Source organism: Epinephelus fuscoguttatus, linkage group LG1 (genome assembly GCF_011397635.1).
Source record: "Epinephelus fuscoguttatus linkage group LG1, E.fuscoguttatus.final_Chr_v1".
Taxonomy (NCBI): domain Eukaryota; kingdom Metazoa; phylum Chordata; class Actinopteri; order Perciformes; family Serranidae; genus Epinephelus; species Epinephelus fuscoguttatus.
In genome coordinates, this window is record NC_064752.1 from 34,778,833 (window position 1) to 34,790,720 (window position 11,888).

Sequence of the window (11,888 nt, forward strand, 5' to 3'; positions counted from 1 at the left end):
ATATAGGCGTCACTGCAAACTCTGTCCACCCTGGTGTTGTCATGACAGAAGTGATAAGACACTATCCATGCATAATTCGTTGCATTTTCAACCTCATTGGAATTTTCTTTTTCAAGGTGAGTACATTGTTGCATTTCGTTGCAGAGTCCACATAATTTCTCCACTGTCATGTCTTGCAACCAGTTGAATGTGATTGGTTGTTGGTTGGCAACCTCTGCCTGTCACATAAATGCAGTCTCATCCAATTCTCTCACTCAGCAGCCTTTTAACACAGAGATCGTGCTATAGGGCCATTACAAAGTCCCTTCTTTACGCCTCCTTTGCATTTTTGCCCAGAACCAAACAACAGCGGTATCATGCCGCTCCAGTGTGTGAGTTTAGCATTGATTTTTGATAATACCTAAATAACAGATCCCAAGATGGCGGCTATTCATTCTGATTCATTGTCATGGAGTTGCTCTACTGGTGCATACGCCAAAAAAAAAAATGTTTGTAGCATCCGGGTTTAATTTTGCAGTATGCAGCCCTCTGTGAGCTCCCACTCTGCTCATAGACTCTACATTGTGATGATGTCACAGATTTTTTTCTCTGCTTGAGGAAGATTTTACAAATATAAAACCTTCATGGATCAAAAACGCATTAAGTAGTTATTATTGAGGTTGTTTGCAGTTTGAGGTGTCCGGTCAGATGTCTCCTTTATAATGGTAGTCTATGGAGAAAAGTCTATGGGCCACTGGGGATTTCTTTCGCTGCAGTACTGCAAATGGCCACTGGGAAAAATTGGCAGCAAAGCTGAGCAGCATTCCTGGGAACCTGACTTTTAGATAGCATGCTGGCATCACCGAAGCAAGGAGGTGTGACAAGCGTGGTGATTAACACAACAGCTGCGGCCTCTAGTGTGATATATCACGTATGCTTGGGCAGAGCTTTATCAGGAACAACAATGGCATAACATGGCTTCAACAATCATTTACTGTCTTATGCCGTGGTTGATCTTGTCCTCTGCTTGGAGAGTAAAGAGCACCCTCACTTCATCGTTTTTCCAGTTCATGGACATTTTCAGCCATTGTTCTTCTTTGAATTAGCTGCTAACTGTTACAAGCTGCTATTTAAATCTCCTGCGGTGGGTCACATAACATGTTATCGAAACATCGTACCAGTCAAGTCCATGGTCCCACGCTGCCAGCTGTCCCTGTTACACGGATGTCTATTCAGCGATATTACTACCTCTGCTGCCGGGTTAAAGGCGAGACAACTCTGTCCCCCAGTTCCATGATCGGACCTTTTACAAAAAAATGGTGAGGCAGCATAACGGCACGATATTACCACTTTGAACAAACGGTGTGAAAGGGCTAGTTAGAAACATACTAGGTTCAGCTACAACAAGACTCAAATCTACTATTTCCCTCAACCGGAGATGCTAGAATATTCCATGAAAAACAGAGCAATTTAGTACTAAATAGATGCACCTCATTAAAGACATGTGGCCCAGTTGAAAGAGCTGGCCCTGCTGTTGTGTGCCAGAGAGTTTTGATCACAAGGTAGGATGTTTGTTTATGAGCACGTGTGAATAAGTCTGTGTGTACATGTGTAGCCATTTCCAACAACTGGCTGAATTGTGTCTTATTGTCTGCAGTCGAGGTTTTGTGGCTGTAATGATGAGCGTCAACAGCCAGAAAACAAACGAAATGTGCAAACCAGATGACTAACTGAGAGACACAGGAAACAAAGCTGGTGAACAAAGTTTCACACGCCATGAGTGCGGGAAATCTGATATAACAAAGTAAATTTAGAACTTGATGCAAGCGACCATTGCTCTGAGGAGTCTTTGTTCTTCAAAACAGGCTTTAATTCAGTCTCCCAGCTTACCAAATACAGCAAAGTCAGATGGTGCTAGGAATGCCCTGATTCATGTTGTTGTTAATTTGGTTTTGGCTCTGCACTCCAGCACACTGGATTTATAATGAAACAGCCATCTTATGCTAAAATGTTGGCTTTCAGTTTCAGTTCAAGTATGTTGTATGTTGTTTACATCCATGCCATGATCGCTACGAACAGTGTAGGACAGGAGATACTCAACTTACTCTGCCCAGGGGCCACTTCTGCAGAATGACAAGAGGCCAGGGGCCATTTTATAAACAAACATTGATCATTAATTTATAAATTTAGGCTAGACCTTTGTCGAGGGGTCAGGTGGATACTCATTCTTGTGACCGCAATATCTCAAGAACGCCTTAAAGGAATTTCTTCAGATTTGGCACAAACGTCCACTTGGACTACAGAATAAACTGATTAGAATTTGGTGGCCAAAGGTCAAAGGGCAAAGTCACTGTGACCGCTGTAGATATGTTTTTGACCATAACTCAAGAATTCACATGCTAGTTATGACAAAACGTCGCACAAATGTCCAATCAGATATACAGTAATGATGAAGTGATGACTTTTTATATCCAAAAGGTCGAAGGTCAACTTCACTGTGACATCATAACATTCAGCAAAAATACTTTTCTGGCCACTACTTAACGTCATATCTCAGGAACAGAAGAGGAGACATTTGGTCAGATACTGAATTGGTGCCCACATTAAAATTGTGCTGGCTGTATAGATGCTGCTGAGGAGAAGATGTGTGATATCCATGTAAACTGTAAGTGCAACTCAGCTTGTTTGCAGAGGTATGAAACTGCTGTAAAGTACTGTATAAAAAACTGAAGTGTGAATCACTTTATTTGGATTGTGAATCAGAAAATGGTCAGTGGGCACCCTTCACCCATTTGGCCTGCAGGCCTTAAGTTGAGTATCACAGGTGTAGGAACTGTATATCTTTTTATTCATATTTTAATTTCACTTTAAGAAGACACAAGTATTTGAGAAGTATAATGCCAGTCTTCTATATTGTTGTTATAGCTAACAAATCCCATAAAGACTAAAAAAAATCATGGTTTTTAAAACTATGGTACTGGCCCTTTTACTAGCTAAAATGAGATCTGGCATTGGCAGATTTTAGGCTAAACTTTTAGCTGTACCAAGCTAGTCTACCACCGTTAACTCTATAAGAACTGGCCGAGTTTTAAACATGTCAAGCTGGCTTGTATGAAAAACAGGAACCTGCAATTTAGTCTCAGGCATGGGTGGATTATGTGACAGTGGGCCCCTGGGCACAGACAAGCAAAAGGCCTCACCACCTTTCCTATGTAGAGGTACAAAGTCTATACACAGATTTTGTGCTGGCCTTTGTAGTTGTCAGAATCGTTTTGTGTTTTTGTGTCTCTTTGTGCTAATTTTGTGTGTCCTTGTAGTTGTTTTGTGTTGCTTTGTAATTATTTTGTTTCTCTCTGAGGTGATTTTGTGTCTCTTTAGGTGTATATTTGTGTCATTTTTGGTAGTTTTGGGTCTCTGTAGTTTCTTTGCATGTCTTTGTGGTCATTTTAAGTCTCTTCCTGGTCAATCTGTGTTAATTCGAGTGACATTTTGCAGGTGAAGGGCAGGGGGGGAATCTGACACTTTGGGCCCCCAAGCCCGTGCCCAGTAGAGCTATTCAGTACTCTATTCATGGTCTCAGGTAGTTGGTAACTTCCCCAGTGATGCTCTGTCAGGCCCACAGACATCTTCACTTGTTGCTTGCTCTGGGCCCTTGTGCCTTCAGTCTGGTGTTCAGCAAATGAATTACATTCTCAGCTGTATTGGGATCAGGTGTCTGGCTTGTCAAGTCAAGAACACTTCACCGTTTGTCCATAAAACACTCCTTTCTGCATATGTTTAGAGTCATTGTCCTGCTGCATTGTTAAAGCATGATCCAGGGAGTTTTAATACATTCACTTGAATCTGAGCGGACAGAATATTTACTATCAGCAGTAACATCCTCGATGAATACAAGTGAGCTAATTTCACAGATTTTGCTAATCATTCACTTACTGTGGCCCCTAAAATTGGGGGGGACTATGTATAAAAAGCATTTTAATTCCTAAATGTTTACCTGATGTGGATGTAAAAGAATTAAAGCTGAGAGTTAGCCCTTTAAACAGTAATTTATTAAAACATTTATGGTAATTTTATACATTATTATATCATATACAATGATATGGTACTCACCAAAGTAATTGCTGAGATCTGGGAACATGGCAACTTCACTACAAAGTCAGACAGGACAAGAAACTCACTGAACACTGAGACCTGAGGTCATACAGGTTTAAGAGGGGGTGGTGGAGGTGGGGCAGAAGGGTATGGACAAATTCCCAAGACTGCGGTTATATGGCATGCATTGTGTAACTACTCGGCTACCAAGGCATTCCATGCAAGGCAACAATTTTGCCATGTTACCTAACGAACTGGAGGCTGACATTACTGCTGTGACACACACATTGTTAAAGCTAGCACAAAAGTAGTGATATATTAATAATTTTTTTACTTTTTTGATTTATTTCATTTTATGATTTTACGATTTATGGTTTGCTATGATTTGTGGGTGGAGGATATAAGGGAGGGAGACGGTGAGCTCTATTCGATCCCCAGCGCCACAACAGGGTGGTGGATTGTGGGGCAGCTGCGCGCTTCACCGGGCACAGACAATACCCACAGTGAGGTAAATTCTTGGGAAGATGTTCTGTAGTAAGCTGAAAGACTTTTTTTTTTTTTTTTTTTTTTGGTTAATCAATATCTGGTGGTGAGTCCGTGCCTGTTGGGAATTATAGGCTCTGATTATTGCTGAAGTCAGAGGCCTGAAAGGTGAAACAAGGAGTTATACTTTATGGGATTTCGGTGAATGGGATCTCAAATCAGCACCTCTTTTAAATGAAAAATTTCTGAATTGCCTGTTTGTCCTGTTTTATGTTCATTATGTTTATTTCATGTGAAGCGATCTAAGCTTAAAATGCTTTTATTGTGAAGCGCTTTATGCTGCATTTCTTGTATGAAGGATGCTATATAAATAAAGTTTATTATTATTATTATTTGTGTCGGCTGTGTTGGCATAGCTTGTCAGGAAGGGGCTAAATAATGCTGCAAATTTAGGCAAAATTTTGTCAAGGGAACAACTGGAATGGCCATTTTCAAAGGAGTACCTTTAACTCTCAACTCAAGGTATATGAATGAAAATTGGTTTTACTGGTACTGAGTCTCACCTTAACTTAAGAAGGCTCGTTCCCACTAAATGTTTTCTCCCTATAATTTATACTCTGTCAAATGTATCTAGAAATCTAGAAAGCCTTTATTGTCATTGCATAGGAATACAACAACATTAGTGGTGACACTTCACTGATACATTCCAACAAAGAACATAAAAGACACAGGATATTTAGTGAGGATAAAAAATCAAAAGTATTTGAAGTGCATCCTCAGTTGACCTGTCGACTCTGTAAGCGAAATGACATGGGTCAAAGGGGAGCAGGAGGCTGGTTTTGATGTGGTGGAGGGCTAGTTTCTCCACACACTTCATTATTAGTGAAGTGAGTGTGACTGGTCTATGTTCATTCAGGTGCACCAAGACTGCCTTTTTGGGGACCAGGATGATGGGTGCTGACTTCAAGCAGAGTGATAGGGCGGCTTGTGCCAGGGAGATGTTAAAGATCTTTGTAAAGACCACAATGAGCTGTGCTGGGTACTCCATCTGGTCCTACAGCCTTGTATATTTGTCTTTGTAAAGAAAAAGACAATCAGCCTATCTGAGGAACAATGAATTACCCAACAAATTTATACACAGATACATAACGCATTAAAACAGGATTGTTTTGGAACTCTGACTGTAATGGTTTTAGTCTATGCAAATCAGATAGTCAGTGACTTAAACTGTAAAACATGGAGCCAAAGTATATCAGTATGTGAATCCTTAACTCTCCATATTGTCATAGTTTTATACTTATCTATATACCACAACAGCATATTCGAACCCTGAAATTCAGTTTCTGGTTTTGGTGTCCAAGATTTTCAGTGGCCCCATCTGGCCTCCCTTATGAAACATTTCTGAAAACAGTATAGCAAAGAGTTTTGTTTTCCAAATCTGTTTGGCTAACTGGGTTTGTTTTAAAGGTTCAAAGTGTTCAGTTGAAAAATGCCAAGGTAACTGCAGTGTGTTCTCAAGAGATGCGTCATGTTCCTGTTTGTGTCTAAGATGTACGTTTTCCTGGAATTCACTGATAAATGCAGCATGTGGTGTTCCACATGGAACCATGGTTGCACGTAAACATAAAGCTTTCACATGTGCGATCAATTACCTTTTTCTTTTTTCCAAACACTCTCAGAGTTCATGCTCTTGAACTAGTACATGTGATTTTATCAGTGATGAATATCGGTAGTGGCAGACTATGCTTAACATCTAGTTATACTAGACACCCATCAGGGCAGAGATTACGCAAACATCCCTGTTGCATATTTGCACCTGTCTGTCTTCTTTTTGTTGTTGTTGTTGTTGTTGTTGTTGTTGTTGTCTGTACTCTCACATTTCCTCTTCACCATTCTTGTCTTCCTCTCAGTCTCCAGAGGAGGGTGCCGTCAGCTCAATCTACTGTGCAGTAGCAGAGGAAATGGAGGGGGTAACTGGGAAGTATTGTGACAGCGACTGCTACCTGGTCCTCCCCGCCCCTTTAGCTCGAGATGCTGCCCTTGCAGTCAAGGACTTTGAGGTCTGCGAGAGACTGACATCAAAGCTTTGAAACAACTATCATGCAAAAGGAGGCCTGATAACGGAGAAGGGGTCAAACTCCAGTGCACCTCCTGAGTGAGCCATTGTGACATAATGTCATAAAGTCTTAAAAATCAACAGGTGAAGCTTCTGAAAACATTTTCATGGGTAGTTTGAAGGGACGTGACGTGTTTTTAAGAGAAGCACAAATTAATCATGTCTTGTGTATCTATGAAATAATAAAGTTTTGTCACTTGTGTTGGTGTCACTTACTCTTAAAGGGGAACTAATGTTTTTTTTCAACCTGGGCCCTATTTTCCGATCTACTTTTGTCTAAATGAGTGATAAGATGTTCAATATGTGACATTTCTCCAGAAGCTAGGGCTGACCTGCCTGCAGCCCGTGAACGCGCGCTATATTAAATAATAGGGCAATCAGACAGCGTCAAACAACATCAAAATACGTCCACTAAAAGTGCATTTTTTTCACACAGATAGGCTCGGATTGTTAGTATAATTATCTGACAACATAACGGAAAGGAGAAATGAGCATCTGTGTTTACCTTTAGCTGCATTCGGACATGTTCCTCTGCCTGTTGCTGCTCCCTGTCTCTCCTTGTCCGGCTCTGTGTCTGTGTACGTCCGTGTTCAAATAAATAAGGGCGGTCATCAAATTCAAATGGCTCATCCAGATCCAGTTGGTCAAAATCGGGTAAAAATTCGGACATGTTTGTTGTGGCAAGTCAAAACATTCACTCACTCTGAATCCAGCTAAAGGTAAACACAGCTTCATACTGGAGAAATGTCAAATATTGAACATCCCATCACTCATTTAGACAAAAGTAGATTGGAAAATTCAAGTTCAAGTTCAAGTTCAAGTTTATTTGTTCAGGGACAGTGCACATTGATGAACATTGCTGTAAATGTGCCAGTTTATAGCTGATTAGCTAATTTTCAACTGCAGTCCCTGGGCAGAATGTTAATTGCCAAGTGTAAAAACATGGAAGTACACATAACACAATAATACAATTACAAAATACACATTTCGAATTTACATTGCCAAGCACACATGTCAATACAGTCCGACTTAACGAGATCTACTTAATGGACACACTTCTGGTTATTCTTTAACCAGTCTTTGAGCTTTCCTTTAAAAGCATAAAATGTAGGACATTCCCTTATTGTGGAGGGAAGACTGTTCCAAATGTCCCCGCCTAGGACAGACAACACATTTCTGCCAAATGTGGTGCGTCTGTGAGGGATCTCACAAATAGGGCCCAGGTTGAAAAAAACATTGGTTCCCCTTTAATATCAGCTGTCACTGGTTCTCTACCTGGGGGTCCCCACCACCACCAGGGGTTACCAAAGCTTCACAAGAGTCATGATTTTTTTTCTTGATTTTCAGAGTTGTAACTTTAATTTTTGTAAATTATACAGTAGGCCTATATCTCAGCATTTCATTCATTTTTGTGAAGAAAACTAAATGAATTTGTTTATTTTTAAAGTTTATATTATTTTTCAGGATATAAACTCGGAAAAAAATCTCACAAGATAAGGGCACAGTAAAGGTTTGAACATGAACTACATTCATAGAGCCTTCACTCTCTGCCAAACAGCCTCACTCATCCTGCAATAGACAAGGAAAACAACCGAAGAGCTAACAGAGCAATGGTCAAGCGTCAGGGAGAACACACTGAATTTGTCCAAAAAAAGAAGCCCATTAAGTATGTATGATTGTTAAATATTACAAACACATAATTCAGCAGAGAATCATGTACAAATTTACAGAATATATTAGGAAGAAAAATTAGCTTTGATACAGTATTTACAGGAAAAAATCAGCTTTAAAATCATCCAAATCACTCACTTTACACAAACTTCCTGCAGTCTAGATATTAATCCAGGGGGCGTCTGGCCTTCACTTGGAAAATGTCACTTAAATTGACATGTACTGAACAGGAGACTCAAAATGACCACAAAGAGACACACAATAACTACAAAGAGACACTAAGGAACCACAATGAGACATAAAATTACAACAAGGATCCTGTGAGATGATGCAGCCCATGGGCCCATTGTCTTATAATCTGTACTGTACTGCTTTGTACTGTTATTGTTATGCATTTATATAATAACTTACAGTCACCTTGTGAAGGGTCTGCAGGTTACTCAATGACAGAAAATGGCTCCCTTAAGGAAAAAGGTTGGGAACCACTGGTCTAGGTAATTTTCATTTGTGAAAATGGTGACTATGTTTTCCTCTATTCAAGGAAGTCATGAGGCTGTGATTGAGGTTAAGTGAATGAGTGAAATGAAACAGTTCCCTGAGACATGCTGACACCATGTGGCCAATTCACGCTAACATGCTTCTTCAAGAAATCACAGCAGACGCTCCAGTAGGTTAAACAATCACTTTCTTTTATTGACTGATTCATTAAAACACAATAAAACATTTGAACATTCAGTGCTTTTTGAAGAATTTGTACAGCATTCGTCCCCCGGTGTCTTCGGCCTCGCTATTTGGCTGCAGAGACAGAGATAGTGAGGGAACAGTTTATAATCATGGCACTATCACTTATGCGTCTATAATCATTTTTGGATAATAAAAGGAGACACAAGGCCATGTTGTGTGTCTGCAGAGAAGCTTTTGTGTCTCGCTACACTTTCCACCACACCAACACTTGTACCTTTCTGACGTTCCTCCACTATTCCATGGATGATCTCTTCGAGCACTGGAGCCACATGATCTAGCTGTTGGGGTGAAAGATGTACGGCGATCTCCACTGTTTTATCCTGGACACACAGACGAGGTATTAATGGCTTTTATTCAATGACACCATTCTTTGTGAAAATGGCAGCAATACATGTGGAGTGTTGGGTATGTGCTCACATGATTTCCACCACCTTCCACCAGAGGAAGTTGCTGGACTGTAACCTCTTCAAACTGCCCATCCTCCGACCGAGGCTCCATGTCCTTTCTGCCTTCTCTCTCCTGCAGCACAGGCACACAAACACAAAACACACATTTACACAAAAATGAAGACTTGATACAGAACTACAGTCACTGTGCACATGTATGAAGAGCCAAATCCCAACATAAATCCCTTATCAATAAACTCTTTTTGTTCCCTGAGCCACGGTCAGTTTATCAGTGTCTTATACTGATTTGGCAATGTGGGTGACCTCCACTTGACCTTTTTATGTAACTTTATCATTCAGACTTCAAAAAAACTAACACACTACACTGGAAAACTTAGGAGAGCTTCCCTATTGGGTAAAATAGAGAAAATACTTCGCACAATTTTAAAAATGAGCCAATATTGATGTTTTTTACTACTTGAACTGCAACTAAATTTTATGTATCTGCTAGGTTTCTTAATAATTGGTGTATTAAATGTCAGAAAATACAGGGAAAAATGCATTTTACAGGTTTTTAAAACCTTCTTAACAAATTGTCTTCTCCAACTAGCTCACCAAAATCCAAAGATGTTCACTTCAGAAGCAAAACGTCACAGCTGAGAAGCTGTAACAAATGCAAGTTTGGCCCTTTTGCTTAAAAAAATCATATTTTTATTTAATAAGAAAAGTTTGCTCATTATTTTTCTGTTGATTGACTAATTGTTTCAGATCTGTTCCTTCACCCTGTCCTACTAAAAAAACCTTAAAATTATAATTCATCAACACACTAATTCAGTTTCTGAGGTGAACCATTATTTTAAGGGATTTTTAAATATGAAATAAATAAGATAAAATACTTTGATCTGCCTTTACTTTATTAACTTCAAGCACCTTTGTCCCAAACAAGAATTCACAACTTCAAACGATTTTTTAAAAGTGCGTTAAAAGCCTTCAAAATCTAAAACTAACAGAACATACTTAAAACATTGGTGTAAAAATGTACTGCTATAATCATGTTTGCTTTAAAATATGTATGAAAATGCTGGCCCTTTAAAGTTGTGTCTGAGATTATTATCTAATTTCTACAAAAACATTATTTAATCAGACATATAATGGTGTTAGTTGTATCACAAGGACTCCTGTCTCACTTCCTTGTTTCCAAAGAGGCAGGAATGCTGCTCAAGTACTGGTGAGCTTTCTACTTTCTGATAAATCAATCAATCAATGATCAATAAATAATATTGCTAAAATGAGTATTTGTCAACTCCATAAGACATCAACTCTGTCAAACATCCATTATGTATCCTGGCCCATTACAAGGTTATATAGTAATGATTTTGATCTTTTAAAATATATTTTCCCAGCCTAACTGAAGAGAATACATCAAAAAATATTACATGGTTTTGTCACAATTCTTACAAACAGCATAATATGAAAAATCACATTACATAATCAGACAGATGCTCCAGTAAAGCCATGGAGTGATATAACCCTTCTTCTGCTCACTGCTCACTGTCCAACCAACACAGGCTGCTTACCTTCATCAGCATCAGCTCCTTTGGACTAAAGAAGGTGATGTGCCCGTCTGTCCTCTCAGCCAACAGCGCCACCAGACACGCCAGCACCAAGCAACCAGCCACTGCTCCACGCATGCTCATTCTGCTCCGTCCTGGACACATACACACGCGTGTAAATACATACTGTACATATAGGCATACATGCAGAACAGCAGGTTCATGCAAACCTACAGTACAGTCCACACCATAGGGGTGAGTGGCACTGAGGCCAAGCCACTACTGAAATATGGGAATGTTTTGTTAGCAGTAGGAAAAGAGAGGCGACACTCCGAATAGGTCAACATACAGTCTTTGACATGAGGTGCAGTGTGTGTGTGTGTGTGTGTGTGTGTGTGTGTGGCAGACACAGTTAGTGAGTTGGAAGAGGAAGAAGGACACCAGGGATCTCATGTCATTATTATGCAAGGGAGACGTTGACAAATAGATAGCAGATAGGGAAAGAGAGAGGCGGGAGAAGGAGGGGGGAAGCATGGAAGTAACAAAACACAAACTGCTCCACTGACAAGTGAGATAAGAGGCCAGAGTGGACCAGCCATACTTACAACAGCAAGACAGCTCCATGCACAAATGCAAGAGAATGAGGACAGGACGTCAAAGAGGACAAAGACAGGAGTAACAGAGAGAGAGGGGGGAAAAACCCGAGAGACAGAAGCAGAAGAAGCCATATGTTACTCACGTGCTGTGTCAGCTTTGGTCAGTTGTTTAAGGAAGTGTGCTATGAGATGAGCAGAGCTCCACCGGTCTGAGTGACTGCCTGTCCCAGTCCGCCTTTATATCGAGCCCTCTCATGAGCCCTGAGCT

General features: G+C 40.1%; 2 protein-coding genes across 3 annotated transcripts in view; one reads left to right on the forward strand and one right to left on the reverse strand.

The window, feature by feature from the left end:
- The window catches only part of zgc:64106 (uncharacterized protein LOC393348 homolog), a 49,830-nt gene extending 40,754 nt beyond the window's left edge, over window positions 1-9,076 (forward strand). The window contains exons 5-6 of the mRNA XM_049591608.1: window positions 7-116; window positions 6,465-9,076. Coding sequence (XP_049447565.1) covers window positions 7-116; window positions 6,465-6,644 — 290 coding nt within the window. The 3' untranslated portion in view covers window positions 6,645-9,076. The remainder of the gene's footprint in view (window positions 1-6; window positions 117-6,464) is intronic.
- On the reverse strand, window positions 9,010-11,888 carry mlnl (motilin-like). Of its 2 annotated transcripts, none has more exons than XM_049591709.1 (5): window positions 11,764-11,888; window positions 11,049-11,179; window positions 9,503-9,604; window positions 9,300-9,405; window positions 9,010-9,136 (listed from the first exon to the last, which is right to left on the reverse strand). In XM_049591709.1, the coding sequence occupies exons 2-5, from the start codon at window positions 11,166-11,168 to the stop codon at window positions 9,129-9,131; spliced, it is 336 nt and encodes a 111-aa protein (XP_049447666.1). In that variant the 5' UTR covers window positions 11,169-11,179; window positions 11,764-11,888; the 3' UTR covers window positions 9,010-9,128. The 2 variants fall into 2 exon arrangements, with proteins under 2 accessions (XP_049447666.1, XP_049447749.1); XM_049591792.1 differs by lacking the exon at window positions 11,764-11,888 and adding an exon at window positions 11,630-11,716.